Genomic DNA, 25485 nt, shown 5'->3' with positions numbered 1-25485 from the left:
CGTAACGGAAGCAGTTCCATGATTATTTAAGGATAAATTTACAACCGATTGCCCCTTTTTTTTTTTTTTTTTTTTTTTTTTCTTTCGGTTTTTTTTTTTTTTGTCTTTTTCTTTTTCTTTTTATTCTTTTGGTATAAATTACAACCGATTACCCAATGCTTAAGAAAACTATGTTTAGGTAACAAATGTTTGAAATTTGGGAGAGGTTCCCACTTCCCTATAATGCCCTTGATGCCCTTAGGAAGTTTGGATCCAGATACTCTCCAACTATTGACGCTTCAATCATCTTTCAATTAAACACAACCCTAGGTATGAGGATGTATTTATATGTCTGATTGGAGGGTGATGGGAGAAAACAGTTGTTGAAGAGGAGCCAAATTTTGAGAATTGGAAGAGGTGTTACCAAAACTTATCAAAGAACGAGTTATTGCATAAATATAAAAGAGGGTGTGCAATTTGGGTTTTAAGCTGCGATTGTGGGAAACTTAAACCCTAGAAATATTATCCTTGGGATTCCTTATAGCCACTTTTGCTTATGTTGTTTCTCATAAGCCATTTATATTTAAGATTATAAATATTTTCAACTTTTGCCCAGTACTAGTTCTCTAATATCCATTCTAACCATCGTATAGCCACCTCTAACCCCATACCCTCACCTTCTGCAATCAACCTCAGCCCCAGCCTCAACCCCAACATCTCTCTCCTTTCCACCCCACTCCACCCAAACCCAACCCAACCCAATCTAATTTGCTCCCACCCCTTATCCTATGCCCAAGTCCCAGCTCTATGCAGCTCCCCCGCATCATCCCTACAACTCCCTAGGCCTCCCTTCCCAAAATCCATCCTTCCAACTCTTCGCCCCACCCCTATCTTCACCAAACTCCCAACTCTACCCCATCTTCCCTCTCTAACCTATTGTTTGATTGTGGGCTTTGTAAATTTGGTCAACTCAGTCGTAGTAGCAAGGAGAAAGAAGGGGTGGGGAGTTGCAAGGTGGGGTGAGGTCAGGGATGGAGTCAGGGAGTTGTAGTGGGCGGCCAATGCCAATCTTAAACTTCTTTCTTCTTCTTTTCTTGGTGCGGGGTACAAGGGCCACCATGAGGGGCCGGCCAACCAAAGACCCACACAAGGGGGCATTAAGGTGACCAATAGGCCCACTTATGCTGGTCTTCAGCTGGTTCACCAAAGCATAAGCCCATATCGTCTTAAACATAACTAGTTAATAATGAATCTACAACAAACATAGTTATTTTAAATGTTGGGTACATCACCAGGAAGTAAATTAAAAAAAAAAAAAAATTAAATTTGATCGGAGGGCCATGAGTTTTTCAAGATGGTTTATCAATTTGTAGATGGGCATAGTTCAAAATTATATGACAACAAATCCAAGATCTCAAACAATCAATGTGGGACTCTAATTCTTAGTTCCAAACATGATCACCTCCCTTCATACTTGGATATGATAGGTTCTAATCACCTGGTAGTTATACATTTTATTTATAATATAATAACAATTACTATTACTACAACTCAGCCTTATCTCAACTAAACAAGGTCGGTTAATGGATCTTTTCTGTCTAATCAACTCTATTCTATATCGTATTTGATACAAGGCTTAAATTATACATTTCTTTTTTCACCACTTCTCCTAAAGTCGTTTAAATCATCAAGTGCCGATTGACACGGCCATTTGTCCTTCAATGCAACCTTGAATCCGGGATCAACACAAAGAGGTTAGTAGCCCCTGTTGTCATATCACCGTAAAGCTTTGATTTCAGTGGATAAAAATTCAAACACTGAGAAACTAAGGAGTGGATACAATGTCCATCAATCAAGGGCGACACACATCATCCCAGGATAGAACATAAGCAGGTTAAGCAGTCTCCCTGCAAGGACAAGATTCTTGTTAGAATCAACATTAATAAAGCAATAAAAAGCTTGAGACTTTAATAAAAAATAATAAAGGATTCCTTACGCTGCTGGAGGGGGAAGAATCTCAATGCCACACTAATGACAACACATCTAATGGTTTTGTCAATAGGAGTCCCACAATGTTTAGAAAGGAGAGAGAAAATCAATTAAATAAATCAATGAAAGGACGATATACATTAAAGCATATAGCGTGGGGCCGTCATTTTTCTTTTCTTCTTCTTCCCTCTCATAAAAATTAAATAATAAGAAAAAAACATTACTTTCATCTATTCCTCCTAATAAGTGATTGTCTTCGTTCTCCGAGTCATAATAACTCTAGACTTTTAATTAAAATGCTACGGCACATGAGATATGAGTGTTGTTGGGATCCTAGATCTTGTAGATATGGTGGATTGGGTCCCTAGAGAGAAAGCATGTGTGGGTCAATTTGGTTTGTTAGAAATGTTAGAAAAATAATTCTATTTGGACAACGAAGGCCTGATCAAGAATTGCTCATGGGTGTGGTGAAAAATCATGAAAACATGGTGAAATATACTGTGTAACATCAATAAAACATAACCGAAGATTTAGAAAATCAAATCGAACAATGAAAACAAAGAGCAAATAATATTGAATTATTGGTTGAATAAAGAAATTAAAGGAAAAATAGTAGAAGTCCATTAAAAAAAATCTTGAAAATCATGAATTAAAGATGAGAGAAAAATCTAAAACATGGTACAAAAGTATCTAAATAAAACTAAGAATACATGCTCTAACCATGGACCAACATCATCAATATTAGCTAATTTTGTGTGGCTTCTATGTGCGCATCATCTTGTGTGACCATTTCTCTATTATGACATAAAGGGCTAAGATTTTTACCAAAAATAAAAAATAAAAGACATCAAGGGCTAAGACCATTTTTGATGAGGTCTAATGAGGATTCCTCTACCTGAGCATAAGCATCATTTCACATCGTAAGTAAGACATCGCCACCTATTACATAGGCTAGTCCAATTTGAGGCTTACCCAAAGCAGTACTCCGGCCCTCTTGAACCAATCCTCCTCCTTGCTTCTACAGTTGGTCGGGTGGCGGCTGTGTGGTTCCATAATTATATTCCTAGACAATCTTTTATTACTTAGAGATGTCTCACAAGCGCATTGTCAAATTTGATCAACTTCAAATGAGGCATGTCGAGGTGGCCTCCTCTTGTTGCTTCTACTGAGCTGGTCTCGATGAAAGAACCACCTCTTCTTTGAGTGCAGCTTCAATGTCCTAGTTGTGGAGTGATATTCTTCAGCTTTGTTTCTTCTCTCATCAACATCACATATGGTATCTTTGATAAACTAGCCTTTTACTCCATAGTTTCTCATATCTGGCGATAGAGGAACTTCAAGCATTTTTGTAACAAATCAAGAATAAGACTTATGATCATAGTCAAGGAACCAACTCTTATCAAAACATTTTTTGGGCCCACAAGTGGAGAGTGCAGCTGTCATGCATTTCTATTCTTTGAAAAAGAGGGATTTTCCCTTGGGTATTATTGTCATTCTCTCCTTTTACTTCTGTATATTCTATTTTCGTATTAAAAAAAAAAATGGTAATAATTGAGTAAAATGATATTACCTTCTAAAATAAGGGGAAGAATTTTCTGACTGAAAACACAGCTCTTGCGTCAATTTAGAGGCCAATAAGAGTAAATGTAGAAACATCAATTGAAATGGAATTCCTTCATTGCGGGTAGCAGGTCAGACTTGAGTATAGATGCAGGAACCATGGTCTCGGACAAAACTTCTTTTCCCAAAAATTATATATAATCATTCATGGGTTTCTCTCCCTTAATTAACAAGATTTTAACGAAGTTGATGTGATCTCACCAAATGATATGGAGCCACGTTATTGACGGATAAGGAATTGCTTCATGCCATAGACAAGAGATCCAAAATGCCTCTACAGTCAATAAAGCCAAGAAAACATTACTGATAGTATTGAAAATGACACTAACTAATTAAGAGTAGCCATGACGTTTATCTTTTTGACTAAATAGACTACCAAACCCAACAACCAAAGCGCCTATTTTGTATTTTTCTTTCAAAGACTGGAGAAGAGCGGTGTGGATTGTTATCACTGTCACCTAATATTCCCGCACTGTTACATGCATTCAATAATTAATCAAGACTTCAAAAGTCCTTCATTGCCGACTCTCAAATTTAACGTGGCTAATTAATCAACAAAATTTGAACCAATTTGAACCAGATCCACCAGCGATTCAAACCGGTTGGACCCTTACTCTCCCACCACAATGTGTTGAACTAATTTAAAAATTTTCAAAATTTTTAAAAGTTTAAAAAGTTTTAAAATCAAGTTTTCCTTTACCCATAGGGAATAGAAGAGAGAATCTTATCATCTATCATTTTTACTTTTGGTGGTTGGATGAGATTTATAGAATAATGTTTACCGCTGTATTTTAGAATTTAAACATTTATTTTATAGGATTATTTCTCACTTCCAATGAGGATAAACTTTTACATATGTTTCTATATAAGACCTAAGAGAACCATACGTGATCGAGTAGAATACTAGAGTCACATTGATATCCAAACCATGCAATGGTAGAACCCTAGGGCTTGATGATTAGAGGAAAGTTTTCTCTACATGTGGAGGTTAATTTCACCTGCAATCCTAGGGTCTAAATTACTCCCCATGCAGTACAAGATTGAAAATGCCTCTGGAGTCGCATCCGAGCATCCTCAAACCCTAACCGGGCTAACATTCATGGTCTATTCCCCGGCCCGCCCTAGTCCAGGAATCGAGAAGCAACCCCAAAGTCTAGAAGAGTGAACGAACCAAAAAGTAAGACGACAATAGAAGAAAGGAGGGAAACTGAGTCTCGAGTGTTGACTGACACTATTTAGCGTTGAAAAGTCAAAACCGGAGAGGGAGCAGGCGGAGTAGCCCATACTGTCAAAGGAGCAGGTACGTGTGTTCTCAATCTTCTACTGATGCTGATTTCTAATCCCACTTTCACGACGTTTCTTGGTTCTCAAGCATTTCTAGCCACGTGGCTATACTCCTAGGACTGTTTCAATCCTTTTCCGCCAACCAGCCGACAAGTTTGGATAACTAACTGGTTTTTATATATTTCATGTACAATTAGATGATGACATTTGTCATTCTTGCTAAACATTTAGACTGCCCGAAGGGGTTGAGACTAAATTCATTTGTTTTCGTAAATGCCCTTCTTCCACTTTTGTATGACATCAAGTTAGATAAGTGTCATGTGTATGTGTAGGTGATTCTAACTATTGAGGGAATTTCTGGAGGTAAAAAAAGACAAATGTTATCACCGAATCATATGTAAAGCCTGAGAGTCTGAAGGATTATATAGATATTTTCGTAAAAAAATTTATTTTTATGTCCATTATGTGTATCAAATTAAGTACCCTCTATAATGTGAGAGAGGCATGAGAATAAGAAGTTGTAACCCTATTTTCCATTGATAGTAAAAAAATCTTATCTTATTGTAGATGTAGATAATCTTTGTCAAAACACATTAATCCTTACATTGTGTGACTATTTATTTAAAAAATTTTCATTCCTATTTTATATTGTTTTAGATTTTCACCTCTACAACATACACATATGGGTAGGTGATTCGGTCTACCGGCTAGTGCCCTACCCAGCAGAATTGTTCTGGAGCTATTACCTAGGTTCTAATAAAAATATGGAACCTCCTCCCCCTATCATATGATTATATCAAAACATCACCGCAGAATTAATACCTTAATTAGATACCCTATTTAATCACTAAACTGATCTAGTGGCTCACACACGGTTACTGGTAACATAATCTTTTCCATTCTCCATAATCCACTATTCTATTAATATTTACTCTATAACATAATGAACCAAGTTTGACCATTTCTCTCGTGACCCTTCCCTGGCCCTTTCGGCTCATCTGGTTTTGCTTTTCTAAATTGTTCTTTCCCTCTCTGGCTATCATTCTAGTCTTGACTCTTAGATAAAGTATGTATCGTTCCTCTATAAATAGTGAAACAACTTCTCTCAACTTTCATCTCAAGTAAGCTTCGAGAGAACCCTCTCTGTCTCTATCACCTAACAGAGATCTCAATGGCGTATCAGTACTCCATTAGCTTTCTCATATTTGTTTCACTACTTGCTTTACCCAACTCTTGCTTCTCTCACTATACCAGTAACAATGGAGGTGGGCTCTATTCACAGTTCTACGAGCACTCATGCCCAAAAGCTCTAGAGATTGTGAAGTCAGTAGTTTCAAAAGCTGTAGCAAAAGAAGCTAGAATGGCTGCTTCATTGCTGAGGCTCCATTTCCATGATTGTTTCGTTCAGGTTTGTATTTGTGAAGTATATTCTTTTATCTTTAACTGAGCTTTACTGTATGGCCATGGATGACTGAACTGAACCGTGTTGTATGTATAATTAGGGTTGTGATGGTTCAGTGCTGTTAGATAGCAGCGGAAGTATAGTGAGCGAGAAGCAATCGAACCCAAACAAGAACTCTGCAAGGGGATTCGACGTCGTGGACGACATTAAGTCCGCACTTGAGAAGGAATGCCCACAAACAGTCTCCTGCGCTGATATTCTCGCTCTCGCCGCTAGGGATTCTACCGTTCTGGTAATTAGTTCTGTGCATATATTGGAATCATAAGAGGTTGATTCTGGATCCCCTCCGGTGTAGGCAACCATCCACTGGACGAAATTTATCTGTTGCCCAAGTTGCAGCCGGTGGCAGTCATGGAAATGAAATCTAAAGGATATTTTGAAAAATACCATAATTTAAGAGGGTATTTGTGAATCTTAGGGGAAGTGAATTATTCCATTTTTTTGACTGCTAGCAGGGAATTGCCTGGTAGCAATCAAATTTTTTCCCCATCCACCCATCTAACCCTATCCATGGAAGTGGGGCCATCCTAGGGGTGTGGGGTCTGAGTTGGATTCTCTTCTCACATGGGATATTTGCCAATGTCAAAATTTCATTACATTGGTAACTACCCATGTGGGTAGAGGATTTGGACTCGTGGAGTCCACACCCCATGAACGATGTGAATGCCTCTTTTCCACTTGTTGCCAAAAATGAAATACTTATTTAACTACACTAAATTATATATGTACGTAACTGCATGTGTATTGCGTAGGATGGTGGTCCGAGCTGGGAGGTTCCATTAGGAAGAAGAGACTCAAGATCTGCAAGCCTAAGCGGGTCCAACAACAATATCCCTGCACCCAACAACACTTTCCAGACTATCGTCACCAAGTTCAAGCGCCAAGGACTTGACGTTGTTGACCTCGTTGCCCTCTCTGGTACTTACAAACTTTTTTTCAAATTGCCAAATTTACCCCTTTCTAGTTTGGCTCATTTTAGTTCTATTTGTGACTTTCTTTTCAAGTATTTGTCACATTCATCTTGCCACTTGTCAAACAATGGATGGTAAGTGAACCTAGTTGATGAGATTCCCGGGATGACTTTGCATGTCACATTAAAGGGTAAATAAAAAGGATAGTTTAGTAAATTTCATATTTTGAAAATTATTGACTGGAGTACCTTTTGATTTTTTTTCCCAAGGCTATCTCAAGTAGGGTTAGGTATGCCCTTAGCGACTTAATCAATAGGGGATATAAAGAATTTTTTTTTGAGAAAAAAGACCGAGATAGACACAGATCTGGATATACCGATGCCATATTCAGTGTTTTCCTTATATTATTTGTATGTTTAGGAAAATATTTGTTTACTTAAGAATTTTGAACTTACAAGTATTTTGACTTGCCAAATCCTAGTTTTGGAGTTATTTAATAAGTAGGACCGTTCAAATTTGGCCCCTTGGGACCAAAACCGTCCAAATTACTTAGAACCTTAACTTATTGGCCGCCTATGTTTGTAATAAGAAAAAATAATAATAAAAAAGATATAATAATTAAAATAAAAATCATAATTACATAATGATTTTTTTTTTATGTGTCTATCTCTTTTCTTTTTGAATTCCTTTAACCTAATGTTGCTGTGTTGCAGGGAGCCACACGATTGGGAATGCTAGATGCACCAGCTTCAGGCAAAGGCTGTACAACCAGAGCGGAAATGGGCAACCTGATCACTTTCTGGACCAGTCCTTTGCCGTCCAATTAAGGAAACGTTGCCCAAGATCTGGTGGTGATCAGAACCTATTTTTCTTGGATAATGTTAGCCCAACCAAGTTTGATACTAACTACTACAAGAACCTTATGGCTTCCAAGGGCTTATTGAATTCTGATCAAGTCCTCTTCACCAAGAGCCAACAAACCATGGATCTGGTGAAGAAATATGCAGAGAATGGTGAGCTTTTCTTCAAGCAATTCGCGAAATCCATGATCAAGATGGGAAATATCTCTCCCTTGACAAGAACCAGTGGGGAGATCAGGAAGAACTGCAGAAAACTTAATTAATCACTAAGGGTTTATATATCATTAATAAGGAAATATTAATTAAATTCTATATGCTTTGTAGGATTGTGATGATAATTGAAGTTTTGGGTTGACAAGGAGCCTTAAATGCTGCTCCTTCTTCTTCTTGTTTCTTTTTAATTTGGCTTTTGTGTTTGAGCTATGCAAATTTATTGAAAGGAAATAAAATTTCAGTCGTATTTGGATTAAATTTTCTTTCATCCATTGCGAAGAAGAAGAGAATCTCTCTCCACTAAAAGTAATGAGTCAATGATTGAACTAATGCCATTGTTGACAAATTTTCTTTGGATTACACAAAATTAAGAATAACTTTCCACAATCCAATCAAAGAGTCTTGCCTAGTCATGTGCAACTAGTGTAAAATCCCCCTTTGAATGACAGCCTTGCACCCGTGAGAAATGAAAACTACCTCTGGTTGATGCCCCAACTCCCATGGTAGTGCAAGGTCAAGCAATTCGACAGTGTTCTTCCCTATTATAACATAGGACAAGAGAACTTTGCCCCATCCTCATTGAAAGACCCACTTGCTATTGGGATGGACAAAGTTCTTTCTCCCTTTAATTTAGGGATTATGTTCCCTATCTGATTCTGTAACATGAGAGTGGCATGGATTAGGTTCTCGTGTTTTTGTACGAGATTGATTCACACACATGGAATCTACACAAGAAAAAGTTCGATAGCAGATTCCATGTATGCAGATTAGATTGTACGAAAATGATTCTATTATGAAAACCTGACTTGCACTCACATAACATATGCTTGTGCCTCCCTTATCTCTTTATCCTCCCACAATAAGTCACAAATGTCATTTTCAAAATTGGAAGCAGAGAAACACAAGACAGCATTTACATGCACCACACAGCTGCGTTCTCTCTCTCTCTCTCTCTCTCTCTCTCTCCTTTCCACCTCACAAAAATGTGAACCACAAATGGAGTGGTGAAACCATGTCCATCCAAAAAAAAAAAAAATGAATTAATAAACAGTTTTTAGGGAGTCCGGAATCTGGATCACCTGAGCCAGGAGGTGACCATATGAGCAGCTGAACCACATTCGTTTTTAGAGGCCTCAAACAAACTCCACTTTTATCAAATGACATGAGCCACAAGCCCTAAACTCAACAATGAATTACTAAAATTCAAAAACCTCTCAAACTTGGGTTAAATCCTCTGCGGTGAACGATAAGTGGTATCAAGGATCCAACGACTGAAAAGATCTCAATATGCACCTCAGCCGTTGGATCTTCACTCTCACGCACTGGTAGAGGATTTTTATGCCCCAAATCAAAGCCAATCTAATAAATGTTGTTGACGTGTTGTGTAGAAGATGAAACTTATCCTCAATGGCTCAATCCCGTCCTATTCCTATCTGACCGTTATAACCTCAACCGTCTCCCTCGTATATATATATAAACACCTCTCCTTAATCCCCTTATCTTACTCTCCCCATCATCTCCTCTCCCACTTTCTGATCTCATCTCTTCCCAAACCCACCTGAAATACTGAGAAGAACTTCAAAGGAAGGAAAGAAAGAAGGAGAAAGAATATGGGGGAGACCACAGATATAGACTCCTTCGACATGGCTACCTTACGATCAAATCTCCCTCACAAGTAAGTATTATAAATAAAGATTGCATTTTTATGATGTTCTTGTTCTTTCTTTTGGTTCTAATGGTTTTACTTTTAATTAATTAATGTTTGGTAGCAGCAAAAGAAGAGGGCTTTCGAAGTGTTACTCTGGGAAATCACAGTCTTTCGCATCCATGGCAGATATAAGGTGCGTGGAAGATCTGAAGAAGAAGAGGAAGAAGTTTTCAGATTGGCAAGGAGGAGGTACACCTTCGAAATCTTCTTCCCCTGTTCCTTCTTCTCCATGTCGAAGGGTTTCAAGTTCAAGCCAGTGTTCCACTATGCCTTACATTGATGTTTAAACTTCAAGTTTCAACAACAACCACCTTGATTCCATGATTCAATTTTCTCTATCCTTATATCCTTCCTGGATCACACTTTTTTTTTTCCCAGTATCGTTATCAGTTAATTTTTCTTCTTAATTTTGTTCTGTATTTTGCAACATCATCGATGGATGGGTTCTTGAATGTACAATCTTTGTAAATGATCAAGTTAAAAAGGTAACAGAATTTTGATTATTTTTTGCCTTTTTTGTTTTCCACATTCATTTTGAAATTTCACTTCATCTTCGCACTAATGTAGAGAGAGAGAGAGAGAGAGAGAGAGAGAGAGCAAACATGGGCGCGTGACGGCGTGAGTTACTCTGATTAGGGCCAGGATTTACTAATTGGTAACGGGATACCGATCCGAATCGGATAAATATAACTATAACCCTGTTTTTATTTTTTTATTTTTGGGGTGGAAACATTTTTCTTCAAAAATTGGATTTTTTGAACTTTTTCTGTTGGTCCTTATCAATCCACCGATATGGGATTAGCCAGAGTTTCGGTAAATACTGATACGGATCCAGCTGATCATTCCGCAAACCTAACCACTGTCCGTATTTGGAAAACACGATTTGATCATTACTAAGGCTCCGTTTGGTATCGTTCTAAAAAAACGTTTCTGGAGTTTTTTCGTTCTATTGGAACGAAAAAATGGAATCTTCTGTTTGGTGCACTTGTGGTCCGTATCTGTTTTTTTTGAACAAAAAGTGAAAAAAAAAACTGAAAAAACGAGATTCGTCTTCCCAGTTTCGTTCCATTTTACAAAAAAAAAAAAAAAAAATCCGTTTAGGTTCTGAAATTTTGAAACACCATTTTTTCGTTTAAAAACTGCGTTTTGACACAGAAACTGAAATTTTCGTTTTTGACACGAAACGGAGTTTCTGAAACAGAAACGATACCAAACAGGCCCTAAATCTATTTTAGGTTGTCAAGAAATGAATTAAAAAAAAAAAAAAAACCCTAAGATCTCTTAATTTTTCAATGCTAACGCTTCGTTTGCTTCTATAAGTTGAACCTTATTAGGACTCAAATTTGACATAGCAGAAAGTAAGCAGTAGATCTTGAGGCTTGAGGTCCACCTATTGTCAAATTTCAGTCTTGACTTGTGCATGATAGACTAGGATCCTGTAGGACTGTTGGTAATCTTTAAATGAAAACCATAGGAAAATGTGTCCGATCTAATTCAATTTTGCTCAGTCCAGATCAATGACCAGTATCAGCAGAAAACTGATCCAATTCGGGATCAGAATTAATCGAGATTAATCCCAATATCAATTACAAAAACCAAAATCATGCACCGTTCATTTGATTTTTGACACGTTAGAGGAGTGTTATGATTATGACTATCTTAGGGAAAATTGCGTATTGTGTGGATAAGTGTATGATCTCAGATTTGATTCTTTATCTGTACATTTGCGATTTAAGTGGAAACCGTGACGGTAGGTTACTGTGTTAGTCTCCCCGAAGATAAGTTAACCAAAAAAAAAAAAAAATATGATTTTTTTTTTTTTTTTTTGTCAAGATAGAAATTATGCCTATCGGAAGGAAGCTTAGGAAATATAAATTGGTCAAAATTTTAAATTAGATTCAATGTGTATGTCCACCATTATCCATTGTTAGTCCTTGAGTTTTTTAGACTATGCTTGAAAGTTAAAGAAAAAAACAAAAACAAAAACAAAACAAAATAAAAATTTTAATTACACAATGATTTTTTTTTTATATGTATTTATCTTTCTCTTCAAATTCAAAAATCTCTAAATTTTTAGATGAACTCAGAACGGACTAAACCATGATAGGTGAACAAAGCACCATAGGGTCCACCTATGCATTATATTTCAATCTCAATTAAACAGCCACGTGGCAGTTATTGGAGGATGTATTGTTCTGCTTCTGGGTGAAAATATGCCAAAACCCTCCCGGAAAATAGATGTCTAGTGTTTTTTTCCCCTTAGAAAACAACCTAATATTTTGATGGGAGATGGTTTACCACCCCGACAGTGGTGGGGAATCCCCTACCTACAACGGTAAACGAGTGAGATAGTCGAGCAATGAAAGAACAAAGCATTACAGGAGAAACTTGGATGGAAAAATAGTATACCATGCGCATACAACAAAGGGATTAAGCATTTCTCACCCAAAATTGAAGGATCAAACATTCCACATCACACCCTTTCTCTGAAAAACAAATAAAGAAAATGAACATAATGCCTGAACAAGGGTTTTTTTCTGTCCTGTTCCAACTTCCAAGCCTTAAACTTTCAAAAAAGTAAAGAAAATAAAGATAAATATATGAACAAGCAAGGAATCTTTTCTGTCCTGTTCCAAGCCTTTAACCGCAACTGGACAATCTGTCTATTATGTGCATGTCCACGACAGTTTCAATATTTAGGGCCTTAGGCACCACTTCCACTCACAAGATAACATCAAAGCTCCTACACCAACTACATTTTAAGTAGAATAACAAAAAATTATACAACCTTTTCTAGTCAACCTATTTGGAAATGAAGACTCAGTCTAGCTAAAGGTAAGGATTACAAGTTGGTACCTACTAAATAAAGTTACGAGAAACTAGTTACAGATATCGAAAGAATAAGTTAATCTCTGAAAAAAGATACAAAGTTAGAACAGGTCGACCCAGAAGAAAAGTCCCCTCCAGCTATTACCACACTTTCTTCTTCTTCAATGTTTCTAGGTTCCTATCATTGAGGATGACAACCTCATCGTCATCATCGATTACTTCCAATTTCTGATCATCTCCATTACCATCAGTTCCACAAGAAGTTGAAGTGCTTGCACCAGAAGTTTGAGAGAGTTTTCTTTTAGTACCTGAGGGAATAATCTCTCTCTGACCATTTTCCTTGTTCTCCACTGGCAGCAACTGAGATACAACTAATGTGCTTTCTTTGTGGCCAACAGGCTTCTCATCATCTTTCTCCACTTGACGTGCTTGTCCCCATCCAGATAGAAGCATTCCATCAGGTTCCTTCTCCTCATCAAATTCTTCCCTGCAAAGATAGGCATAAAAAAGAGGGTAAAAACAGAGAGAAAAAGTCACTGACCTTGAAAGAACTAGTCTCAACAGCCAAAATTGATCAAATGATTCAGTCACATCTTACACCCAATAGACTGCAAATAGAAGTGCACAAGAAAAGACAAACCGGAAAGGCTTTGGGTGATCAGAAATGAAATGACAAGGAGTTTGAATGTTTATCCAGAAACATCATTTATGATGCCTAGACTCGCCCAACACAATATGGCACTGACACAACATAAGATGACATAATTTTCATGTTGTACTCAATAGGATATGCATACAGCTTTCTTTCTAATCGCAATAAATTTTGTTTCCAAATAAAAAAAAAAAGAAAAAAAGGGATAAAGATACCTGCATTTCTATTATATCCTGAATCAAGTGTTGCAAACTTTGTGTAATTTCTGCTCTGCATTTAATTTATAAATAAAATGCATCTTTTTCATATAAATTTGTTCAGGTGTTCCACATTTATAATAGGCATAAGAGGTACAGTTGAATAAATCTTAGCTGATTCATCATTTTCTCTTCCCTTTTTTTTTTTTCTTGGGTGGTGGGGTGGGGTTTGTTAGGCAAAAGGGCAATCAAATCACCATTTTCATATAATTATGTTTGCATTTATCTATGTCAGCTCACAGAATGGACATGTTTACAGATTGGGTACAGATATGTAATAAGTTATGGCATATAATCCCAACTGGATACAGATATGTAATAAGTTATAGAGGTTAAAAACTTCAACAACCTAATGAAAACTAATCCCAAACCAGGAAAATCCAGTGGGAGACTAACTCAAATAAGATAATAATTAGAATAGTCAAAGAATAAATTCCGTAATCCAGTAAAGAAAACTTCAACAAAACAACTCAGATAGTAGGAAATCCTAGCTGGTGGATTATTTCAGTAAATAGAATGGGGCTGTAAAGTTCGACAAAAATCTGAGAACCAAATAGTAGTATTCTAGGAAATCCCACAAGAAGGAAAACTTGAAGGCATAACAGAATTGCAGAAATTGACTAACTAAACCTGAAATTAACAGGAGCTCCGTATGAATAGAATTCTGAAACTAAAAGCAAGTACAGAACTGAAGCGAAATAGTCGTCACCTAGGCATCCAGGCACCTTGGTTGCCTTGGACCCCTAGGCGAGCGCCTTAGATGCCTTAGTCACCTAGTTGGCGTCACCTTGCATCTGGACCCCCTCCAACACCTTGGGTCGCCTAGATACCGCGACAACTATGGAAGTGATTGGAGGATTATGAGATCAAAAAAGAAATTCAGAGAACTAAACTAGGGGTAATGAATCAAACTGAAGACAACCTAGCAGATTATGGTAGAAGCAAACAAGAAAACTGAATTGAAAGATGAACAAAATAGCTTAGCTGCAGGATATAGCTGTGTTCAAATCTGACCTGATTTTCAGCTAATAAAATAGATAGAAGAGAATTAATAACAGGTTAAGAATCCACCTAAACCTCAAGCTAGGAATTCACCAAAGCTTGTGAAGAGCATCCACTCTTCCACTGAGGAATCCATGTTAGTCTTCAATTGGAATCCACCAAGTAACACCACTGAATCCGCAGCAGTAAGCACTAAATCCACAAAGCCAAAATTCAGCAAACACAATATCTTTATTTATTCCAATCGATGGAAGGGCCTACATACATTTATTTACAGCTACTACAGAAACCTGATTAGGACTCTTACATCATTCAACCAATAGGAAAGCTCCATTCTGACCCATTACATCATCCGACCAAGAAAAGCTCTAAACTGACCTAAAAACTTAACAACCAATAAGAAAAAGATAGCCAACTCAGACTGGAATGAAATATTCTTAATCCAAGATAAGCTTTACAATTTTAAAAAGAAAGCAAACTGCTAGAATCTGACAAGGCTTCTAAAGATGAGGCTGCTAGAAGCTGGAATAAAGATAAGGTTTCTAGAAGCTGAAGACCTCCAGAACCGCAGGCTGTCATGCGGGGTGTCATGTTGGCTGTGATTGTTGTGATGTCACAATTAGATTTTGGAATCTGTTTTCTTCTCTTTCCTCCACAGGTATTGCTTCTGGAACCTTGATTCTGCATCACCACCCCAACCTTCCTCGTTTCTGATTAGGAAGTTTGTAAAGTTGCATGAAATTTCATTCGCGTGTGCATGCACATTCGCGTGCATAACCATACATTGTCATCAATAAAAGAACTTTTAAATTATTGGAAACTTCCCTGAAAATAATTTAGACAGTTAAAAATATATGTAAAATGAAATGAGAACAAGAATGGAAAACCTGTGCTTAATACTAATATCGCATGATAATTCCTGTTGAAGATCCTCAACCGTAAGCCTTATTCCACTAGTAACCGGAGAAGGAAGCTCAGCTAGCACCTGTAAGATATATACAGCATAATTAGTAATAACTAACAGACACTGCAGCAGGCAACCACTATGATGTGCTATGTCCACAAAAGGAACAAAAATAGACAACCGTAACAGATTTGCCTAACCAAACTGCCGGTATTTTTTTATCAGATAATTGAATATGACTTTGTTGCCCCATGCAGTATGAAACACATAGGAAAAGAGGGATGTTCTGATCCTTCTGTACATGGCAGTTTTGTCAAGGGAGCTCTATGCTGCCCAGATTAGCCTCCCCAAATTTGGGAAATTCCAGTCCCAAAGCACTTGTACGCATAGGAAAAGAGAGCCCTCTCTCTCAAGCACTCTTGGCACATCTGGCATTAGTAAAATAAATGGTAGATCATATAGATCATATGGACAACGGAACAGGATGTATGACCATTACAAAAGGTCGCTTATCTGATGGATAGTTCAGATCTGCCAAATCATTGATTCATGAGACCAAAATAGGAGAGAGAACACCTGGTAAAAAAAGAGATCCAGATGACCCATCTAGGAAACTCCATTTTGCAGTAAATTCCGTTTTCTTTATCCAACTTATATCATCCTTCTTTCTTGTTCCACAAAACAAAACAAAAAGGTTGATGTCTTTATCAGTTTTAATGACACAGAAAAAAATGAGATAACATACCTTCTCAAGGTTTGCTTCGTAATTGGCTACCATATCTTCATCTAGGTCATCACCAACCTCATAGAGAAGTGAGGATCCATTCATGATCAATGGCAAATTCATGCCAAGCTTGGCTTTAACAATCTTCTCAACAAAGTCTCGCAGCTTCGTATGGTATGTGTTAACCTCCAGAGACAGAAGTGTCTATTGACAGATTGAAGGGGATCAGAATGCAGTATGTCATTCACAAAAAACTTCAAAGTAAAAGAAATTGTACCAAGTTCATACGGAATATGAAAATACCTCCGAACAAACAAAACATGATTTATTAGGCTCAAATGGCTCAACTGGCATAAGAAGCATCTTTTTTGATGGATGTTTAAGACAATAGGTCATCCTGCACAGGTATCCATCAGATTATAATCCAATTAGTGGCAAAAGAACTAATGATGTATGTATATTTCACATTCATACATTTGAAAGGGCTCCCCTACAATTTAGAAGCCCAAAAACAAATTTATTTTAGCACTGTTTACTTTTTCAATAAATATTGGTTGAAACTGGTGTGTCCATTAGTTGCATAAAATTAAAAAAAAAAAAAAAAAAAAAAAAAAAAAAATAAAAAAAAAAAAAGATAAGAGATAAAGTGTCCAAGTCAAGTAATGACATATTTACTTGGCTACTCTGGCTCGGAAAATTCAAACACTGAAAGCTCACAGTCAATTGAACCACCTTCTCCAAGACTGGAAGAAGAGAAGTGGGGGGGTCAAAGCTGTGACGTTCTATTGTACTTTTTTGGACAGATAAGCTAGGAAATTCTATTGTTAAACAGACTAAAAATCCTTTTCTAGAGCAAGAATAAAATTTTAGCTCTGAAGGGTTTCATCTCTCCTATGTAAATTCTCTCTTTTCTCTCTTTCTTCATTCTTCTTCCACTTTGTCTTAGGTTCCGTTGAGGTTGTGTTAGAAGTTGGTTGGATTGGAGGTGAGTCTCGTCTCTAGTGTCGTTTCGGAGGTGAGGACTGTTTGGGTTTTTGATGAGGTAAGGTATGCTAAAATGGCTCAACACTAAGACACCTGGCTTAAGGCCACGACAGTGAAGGGGGGAGGGTCTGTTGGAGTATCTCTGGACAGAGATGGAGAAAGAAGAGGATAAATAAGGGGTATGACCATAGGTATCACCATCTAGGCCTGTGGTTGGGCATCCCACCCTCTATCAATGACTTCACCACCAATGGATGTGACTGATTCACCACAGCTCACCATACTCAAAGAGCATTAACTGTGTCAACCAAAACCATGGGCAGTAGAAGCCCAATGTCTTTATTTATAATCTCCATAATCACTACTAAACAGTTAGCAACTCCCAAAATCATGGGGAGTATGCTTGGCTGCCGAGCCAACTAAAAAAGACAACTCATCATCAAAATATAAACTTGCTGGGAAATAGAAACTCCTATCAATCTAGCTATTGACCCAATGGAAATACATGGAAGTCATAACTATTGAAATAGAAACTAAAGATATGAAATCCTAAGAAATATTGGCAACATCTCTCATCCATACCAGATGCCCATATGGCCCACAACTGAAGTAAACAGTACCACAATCAATGTTCACATTAACAGTACCACGTGAATATATATATATATATATATCAGTTTTGGGTGGGGTGATGCTCTTTTGGGGGGCCACATGGTGGGAGGGTGTAATTTCTTTTCTGTTTTTAGGGCCTTCTTGTATTTCTTCATTAAAATCTCTCATTTCTATGAGTTTAATTTCCATTGTATCCTTTCCCAGTTTCCCCACCTAAAAAGAAAAAGAAAAAGAAACGCTTGCCTAGTGTGCATGCAAACCAAAATGAATGATGCCAGCTGTGCAGTGTGCCTTCTCCCTAATAAAGTTGAACATGCACCCCTAAAGTGTGCATACTGCATACCAAGTTGCTGAATAGGGCATGAAAAATGGACTGGATTAAAAATCTGACACCAGATCTCATTCAACCCGATCCAGACAAAATTAAACCCAGTTTGGATCTAAAACGAACATCTTTTAAAATTCAGGTTCCCCAACCCATAATTAGATGTGTATCTTAGACAGGACCATTTTGCAATCAAATGTAGAAAGGGATCTCACATGCAATGAGTATCCAATACCCATTCCCCATCCATTAGGATCCAAAATCATGGATCCATATAAATTTTTACAGCTCTGCTAAGATCTGATCCAGAACCAAAACTGAATAAAACACCCTACATTCTTTATATTTTGCCACCTATTATCATATGGAGAGCGGTAAGCGGGTAAAATTTTCAGAAGACTATGACAGCTAAAAGTAATTCTAAAGATAACATGCTTCATGAGGAGCAAAAGTGATATTCCACACCTATAGTTATTTACATCATTCTGAAGAACCTTGGTTGCTTCAATCACAATCAACCCAGCAACAATAGCATTTGTTGTGGCAACAGCATGAACTATATTCCCGGCGATGCCTTTAGCTTCAAAGAGGCTGTGCATAGGAATGCCAAAAGAGTCTGCCCGAATATTTGCTGCTGCAGTAACAAATTCTACAGCTAACTGATCATCTTTATCAAAAATCAGGTTACCCATTTCCTAGAAATAAAATCACAGAGACATCATTAGTGCTGAACATTAAAGAGAAAATGAGGTACAAAAGTTTTGAAGCACAAGCAGAATATAATGATCAAGCCAAACCTTCTCTCGTTTCCCTATAAATAGTTTCAGAGATTCTAGGAAGACTTTTGTATTTTCCACTATGCTCCAAACATCTTGAGGATTCCTAAGACCCAGAGAAGTCATCGCAGACACTGACAATGGGTCATCAACTGTAGAGTTCTCAAAATTCCCATTCTGTTGAACAAGCTTGTCAGGCAGGACATCCAAACTATACATAGGCTTTGGTCTAATTCTATTTTTCCATGTTTCTTCATTGGCTAAAGCAGCTTCAATGTTATGTCCAAAGACATGATCATATATTCTCCGTCCATACTTCTCAGGATGTTCACCTTCTCTTTGTTCAAAGGCATCTATAACAATTTCTGATGAGCTAGAAGCATCGTTAGAACGTACATAAAGATCATTCTCCAGAGTCTTGTCTCCAAACAACTTTGCAAATAGTAGGTCCTTTGCCCAGACAATACAGTGGACAAACTGCAAATTTCAAGCAATGATGTCAATGCCAAATATGCATGGAGTAGTTCATAAAAATGATTTTCATTAAAATCCACTACCAGAATACCTGCCAAGATTACAATATTGACAACAAAATTCAATATGATGAGAAAATTCCCCTCTAATAGAGAAAATGGGAATGGAAAGGTCAAAGGCAGAAAAAATAGCATTAAGTATCAAAAGCAGTACAACCATTAGCAATGAGAAACATAACAAAAACAAAGAAAAATTGAGAAGTAAGAAAACTCGACATAGCTGAAGGTTACTCTCAATATCAGCCAACCAATCAGTAAGTTAAATATAACAAGCAATAAATCTGAAAGCCAGTGGAATCCCATTAGGAATTGCTAATGGCAATGGAGTTTTCTTGCATGTTCAAGCCAAGCCTGACCTACCCATCTAGAAGGAAAATAAATAAATAAAAAGTAACCTACAAGCTGCAGGTTATTCTAATTATAAATTAAGCATCAACCAAGGTATGGCTGAAGTCATCTCCTTCAAACAGAAACTATCATTTGATATGGCATTCACAAATACAACCTCACCCCTCCCCACCAAAAAAAAGAAAAAAAAGAATGGCGTATAAATAATTTCCACAGAAAGAACGCAATGTACATTTCCCAACCATAGAAGTAATAAAAGCATGCACAAAAATTGCAGTTGAAATCATAAGGAAATGATTGTGCAACAAAATAAGCCCTAAGAATCAAATAAAGGGGCTTTTAACTATACTTAAACCCTTCAGTAAAATGAAAGCAACAACGTGGAAGTATATCAACCCTGAAAATTAAGAACTTCAAAGTAGCAAGGTGAAAAAAAAAAAATATATATATATATATATATATACGGAATGTACACAAGATTCATAAAAGTGAGCAAATGACAATGATCAGTGTAACATGTTTCAAACCATTGAAATCGGAACCTAAATGAGATTGGTATTTCAATTACTTTTGACAACCCTAATTTCATCTATTACTGGAATTACGTGCAAAGCCTCAATCTAGCGAACAATAAGAATCTATCCTTCATTCAGTAATGAACTTCCAAATGCAAATAAGCATTATAATATATAGAAATTGTAAGAAGTCCAAATGACAATTGCAGAATGAAAAATAGATCACCCAAATTACTTCTAATTTTTAGCCAGGAATAAGATGTTACAAATATTACATTCCAACATATACACCAGCAGTATTTTATTACATATGAAGGAAAGCACAAGTTTTCACCCAAAAAAAAAAAAAAGAAAAGACGGAAAACACAAGTATACAGATGTGATCTTGACACTAATCTATACCTTCGATGGAGTACTGGTGATTGTACATACAGGATATGTTTTTGGAGCGGGTTTTGGCTGGCATTCATAGCATTCAGTTTTACCTTTCACATGAACAGTAACCTGTTCCCCTTACATTGGAAAACAAAGAATATCATCATTAGATTCAGCTAGTAAATCAACATAGCAAGAATAGCATGATCAAATTAGAATGTCAAGAATGAATACAACGACATCTGAAAAATTACATACTACAGAAATGCAAATTCTAGGACAAACAAATGGGGGGGGGGGGTGAGAGGACTCTCTCTTCTTCTCTATGACTCTTAGGGCCCGTTTGATAACGTTTCAAGAAACGCGTTTCTGCCGTTTCTGTATCCAGAAACAGCAGAAACGGAGTAAAAAGTGTTTGATAAAACTGTTTTGTTTCACTTATTTTTAGAAATAGAAATAGAAATTTTTACTTATTTATGGTTCAAGAAACGACCTAGGCGAAACAAGTTCAACTTGTTTCGCCGTTTCTGGAAACGACTTGTGGCCATTCTTTCATTGGTTACTATCGACTTCTAAAAACATGACTTATCAAACACCTTCAATTCCGTTTCTGTTTCTAGAAACGGAAATTTATGTTTCTGCCGTTTCTTGAAACAGAAACGGCAGAAACATTATCAAACGGGCCCTTAGATTAGTATTCTTTATCTTGTAAGTTTCCCTCTTGATAGATCAAGAAAATAGATATCATATGTGAAAACTTTACTAGTAAAATAAAAACCTAAACAGAAAACTGTAAAATGTACAAAAATTAAAATTTTCCAATATCTTGAAAAAATGTCTCCTACATAGGCCAAATCAATCCACTGAGAAGCGGATGACTGTCCCTTTTCATTGCTGGTAAATACGGAGTAGGATCCACTATGGCAGCTGACCTTTTTTTATCTATATATCTACTTGTGCTGGCCCTAAGAGCATGGTAGCTCAACTGACCAGTCAAGTTATTACCACTGTAAATCATTATATACAAAAAAAAGGCCCATAAGGAACTTAATCTTTTCCAGAATTACATTAGTATGTTAAGTATCATAACATTGGGTTATTATGATAGCTAATATCACGTTATGGAACAGAAATTTTTACTTTTCCATTTATGCACAGGACAAAAGGGGAGTGGGTTCCCATATTGTACAAAGAATGGAAAAACTGTCATGGTTACAATCTAGCATAACCAATTATGGTTACACTAAGCATGACCCTATTGATCAAATCATACATTCAGTAAGAAATTCATCAGTTTACTAAACTAGCAGCAATGACTGGACAGTGTGCAAGTATGTGTGTTAAATGGAAGTCTGAGACTTAGACATTGTTCTGACCCTTTATTTCTCCTAAAATCAGAAATAAGAAAGCTGCATATAACCTCATCACTTATCCATAAAGAAAAAGAGATGGTGGTAGAATGATGAACTAGATTCAAAAAATACAATGGAAACCATCATCACCTGCCCTAATAACCCAGTTGTTCCACTTTCAACTAAAGGAACCTCAGCTGCCAAGCAAAGGCGATTCACATGTCTCCTTGCATCCAAGTTGTCAAGACCATTCAAAACAACATTGAATTGCTTAAAGAACTCCACATTGAACCCAGGATCCTTGACATTTGCATGGTAGGCTTTAATACTTATGTGAGGCCTAAATCTTAAGACAGCTTCTCGAGCAACCTGTGTAATTAAATGAACAAAAAAAGAAAAGAAAAGAAAAAGTTTTGAATAAAGCCAGCACTCCATGGAGCAGAACAACCTAGACCAGACCTTGCATGTAGAAGCAATGATCAAAAACTTACTTTTGCTTTAGATTGCCCAACATGAGATTGTCTAAACAAAAATTGTCTATTTAGGTTACTCACTTCAATTGTATCCATGTCAATCTGCAAGTAGGAAGAGACAAATGTGAGATGAGTAATTATAAAATAAAATATAACGAAAGATAAGCATACGTAAAAGCAAGAAAATCCCACACTGTTCTGTGGATTATTATGTCCCATGAAAATGAATGGTCTGAGATACTTCAGCCAGGGAATCAGATATAGCAGCAACACAGGAACTGAATTCTTTCATGAGTCAACAAACGGAAAACGATGGGGAAAGGTCATATGTTATGATACCTATGGACCCAAAGACAATAGTACCATAAATTGCAAGTTGAGTTCATAGGACTTATTTTGGAGTCCACCGACCTGAAAAGTTCTTGGGCAGTAACTTTGAAGAAACAGCATAATTTCCCAAGGACCTGACTAATATAAAGCTGATGAAATTTAAAGGATATTATCTACCTCATAAAGTTCATGCACAAATTAGAAAAGGGGAGATTTTGTCTCTCGATCAGGAAGTGTACATTACCAAGATTAATGTCAGTGTTTTGATATTATGAAGTGGGCTATGCCTAATAAGGAGTTTGAAGGAATTTGAGCTTTCCCAAAGGGCTAATAAATGCTGGGAGCTCATGCATGAGTCATCAGGGAGATAAGTCTGCTTAATTATTTTCGTTTTTTTCCCTTTTCATGAGAAGGTTATGTAAAATCTCATTGTATTTTGGCTATATCATATACTTTTTTTTATGTTCTGCGATTCTTCTCTTCAAAAAATCCTTCTTTTACAATAAATATATAGGGGACTAACCAAAGGATTAGCTCAAATCATAATAATAAGAAGCGAATACCTCCCAGCGCCCAATTTAAAACCACCCTCTCTAGGCCCCATTCCTATGCATATCTAAAATATAAAGACTAAAGAGAGAAAGCTTGTTGGTGTGAGACTGCCTAGATATCTAAAGTAAACATTAAAGGAAGAAGACTCCAAAACATATTATGAATGTATAAAAGAAAGAAATGGTGCTAGTCACCTAACTGATGTAAGCATCCAACATTATATTAATGTCGGTATAAAAGCAAACAACACCAACACCACAGAGCACTAAATTTTCGTTAGCCATACAACTTCATACAACACTAACGACTGCGAAATTGGAATAGAAAATTTCGTTCATTAAACCCTACACCAACAAAACCCCCCACCCAACAAAAAAAAAAATGGTAAAATAACGAAAAAGTAAAGGGGGAGGGGGACACGCCTACAGAGTGTGGAAGCAACTAAAAGCTCCTTGAAAAGAAAGGATGCTATGAGCGAAAAAAAGATAGAGAAAGAAAGCAACGGAAATTGATGTAAACAACTCACAATATGGATGTCTTGGAAACCAGATAAAGCGAGAGTTTTAAGAAGCTCGCAACCGATGCCGCCGGCACCAACCATCAGTACCTTTGCGTTCTGTACGTTAAATGTTTAATTTCTTCAAATCTTCTTCGATACATCGCTTTATGGAGTAAAGGAGGCCAGTAAGGAAGAACAAAAGAACAATAGAGAGAAAGAATAGTACCTTGATTGCTTGAAGCTGTTGCTCCGACGCCATTGAAGCAAGCTTGCCGTAGAAAGAGAGAGGAGATTGGAGAGTGATAATACTGCAAAGAAGAGAGCAACTGATGGTTTTTCTGTATCAGAGAGAGGTGATCAAGAAAAGTAAAAGGAAAAAGGAAGAGAGGACGAGGAGAATAGAATCTCAAGGGTCGTCCGCTCCAACTATATGCTTCGTATAAAGGGCGCCAAGAAAAAAAAAAAATTAATAAAAAAGCATTTCCCTCTACCACTGCTCCCTCTTTCTCTACTCTGTAAAGTCTCTCTCCTCCCCACTGCCTCTTTAACTCGCTCCAAGTCTTCCAAAGTCTTCCCTTTACCGTACGTTGTTAACTGCAAACTGCTCGACCACCCCACCGGCCCATCCTCCCTTTGTGATTCGACCTCTGGTCAAACCGGCATCGGCCTAATGGATCCATAATCTCATGGGGACAGTAGTAAGGTTGCCATTTGGGTTTGGAAGCAGGGACTGGCGTCCTAGAATTGAACCGCTAAAACCTATAAATGATTTGTCGTCCCTCCTAGTTTCGAACCACGAAACCCTAGAACCGATCTATCCAGTACTAAATGGGACATTTTCTCGGAACTGATTTAGGGATCGTTTATTAAATGGGGATTGGACGGTTTATGAAATGGGTTTTTCAATGGATCTACACCTACTCACTCAGTAAGAATCAGCTACAACAAGAACTGCTATGATTTTTTTAACATGTATAGATTATTTATGGGAAAAGAGATCCCTGTCAGGTTACATGGTTCCTATACCTAAACATAAGGGGAGGCACTGCTTGCCGGCCTTGCCCCATCCCTCGTGAAATGCAAAAATCTCTGTTGTTGATGATTTCATGCGTATTATTAGTGGCCCCCCAGTGTTGGGGCCATGTAACGATCCCTACACATTACTTATGGGATGGAGTTCCTTGTCTAGTTACATAGTATACATTACACCTTCTTATATCTCTCTCTCCTCCCATAGGCAGTAGATGTGTCATTTCATATGATAGAATAAAGAGATATGCACAAGAGGTGCTAATATATGCTACACAACTTCACAAGCTTTCTTTTTCCTATTACTTATTTAGTGTTAGTTCTGACCTCCTCCCCTCTCCCCTCTCCCCTCCTAAAAAATTAATTAATTAAATACTAAATACTAGGT

General features: G+C 37.1%; 2 protein-coding genes across 4 annotated transcripts; one reads left to right on the top strand and one right to left on the bottom strand.

Annotated features, from left to right (window-relative positions):
* Positions 1-5974: 5974 nt before the first annotated feature.
* Positions 5975-8576, top strand: LOC122073309 (peroxidase 72-like). Its single transcript, XM_042637873.1, has 4 exons — positions 5975-6280; positions 6375-6566; positions 7087-7252; positions 7959-8576. The coding sequence occupies exons 1-4, from the start codon at positions 6044-6046 to the stop codon at positions 8366-8368; spliced, it is 1005 nt and encodes a 334-aa protein (XP_042493807.1). The 5' UTR covers positions 5975-6043; the 3' UTR covers positions 8369-8576.
* Positions 8577-12627: 4051 nt separating this feature from the next.
* On the bottom strand, positions 12628-24594 carry LOC122074614 (SUMO-activating enzyme subunit 2-like). Of its 3 annotated transcripts, XR_006139007.1 has the most exons (12): positions 24295-24594; positions 24096-24185; positions 22706-22789; positions 22365-22583; positions 20890-20991; positions 19113-19568; positions 18781-19010; positions 16698-16791; positions 16416-16598; positions 15654-15751; positions 15324-15476; positions 13211-13342 (listed from the first exon to the last, which is right to left on the bottom strand). XR_006139007.1 is itself a non-coding variant. In XM_042639516.1 (11 exons), exons 1-11 carry the CDS (start codon positions 24325-24327, stop codon positions 12997-12999), a joined length of 1935 nt encoding a protein of 644 aa, XP_042495450.1. In that variant the 5' UTR covers positions 24328-24592; the 3' UTR covers positions 12628-12996. The 3 variants fall into 3 exon arrangements, 2 of the variants coding, with proteins under 2 accessions (XP_042495450.1, XP_042495451.1); XM_042639516.1 differs by lacking the exon at positions 15324-15476 and having other exon boundaries at positions 12628-13342; positions 24295-24592; XM_042639517.1 differs by lacking the exon at positions 13211-13342 and having other exon boundaries at positions 14979-15476; positions 24295-24593.
* Between the last annotated feature and the right edge of the window lie 891 nt (positions 24595-25485).

This window comes from Macadamia integrifolia, chromosome 3 (assembly GCF_013358625.1).
Source record: "Macadamia integrifolia cultivar HAES 741 chromosome 3, SCU_Mint_v3, whole genome shotgun sequence".
In the NCBI taxonomy this organism is placed as follows: domain Eukaryota; kingdom Viridiplantae; phylum Streptophyta; class Magnoliopsida; order Proteales; family Proteaceae; genus Macadamia; species Macadamia integrifolia.
The sequence above is the reverse complement of the archived record's forward strand: the minus strand, read 5'-3'. Positions and strand labels throughout refer to the sequence as shown.

What these genes read in the sequence shown, in the direction of transcription:
- LOC122073309 (XM_042637873.1), top strand. Translation starts at nt 6,044, where the DNA reads ATGGCGTATCAGTACTCCATTAGCTTTCTCATATTTGTTTCACTACTT. An exon ending in TCCATGATTGTTTCGTTCAG is followed by an intron (nt 6,281 to 6,374) that starts GTTTGTATTTGT and finishes ATGTATAATTAG; the next exon opens with GGTTGTGATGGTTCAGTGCT. An exon ending in TGACCTCGTTGCCCTCTCTG is followed by an intron (nt 7,253 to 7,958) that starts GTACTTACAAAC and finishes GCTGTGTTGCAG; the next exon opens with GGAGCCACACGATTGGGAAT.
- LOC122074614 (XM_042639516.1), bottom strand. Translation starts at nt 24,327, where the DNA reads ATGGCGTCGGAGCAACAGCTTCAAGCAATCAAG. An exon ending in TTGGGCAATCTAAAGCAAAA is followed by an intron (nt 22,584 to 22,705) that starts GTAAGTTTTTGA and finishes TTAATTACACAG; the next exon opens with GTTGCTCGAGAAGCTGTCTT. An exon ending in TTATAGGGAAACGAGAGAAG is followed by an intron (nt 19,011 to 19,112) that starts GTTTGGCTTGAT and finishes TTTTATTTCTAG; the next exon opens with GAAATGGGTAACCTGATTTT.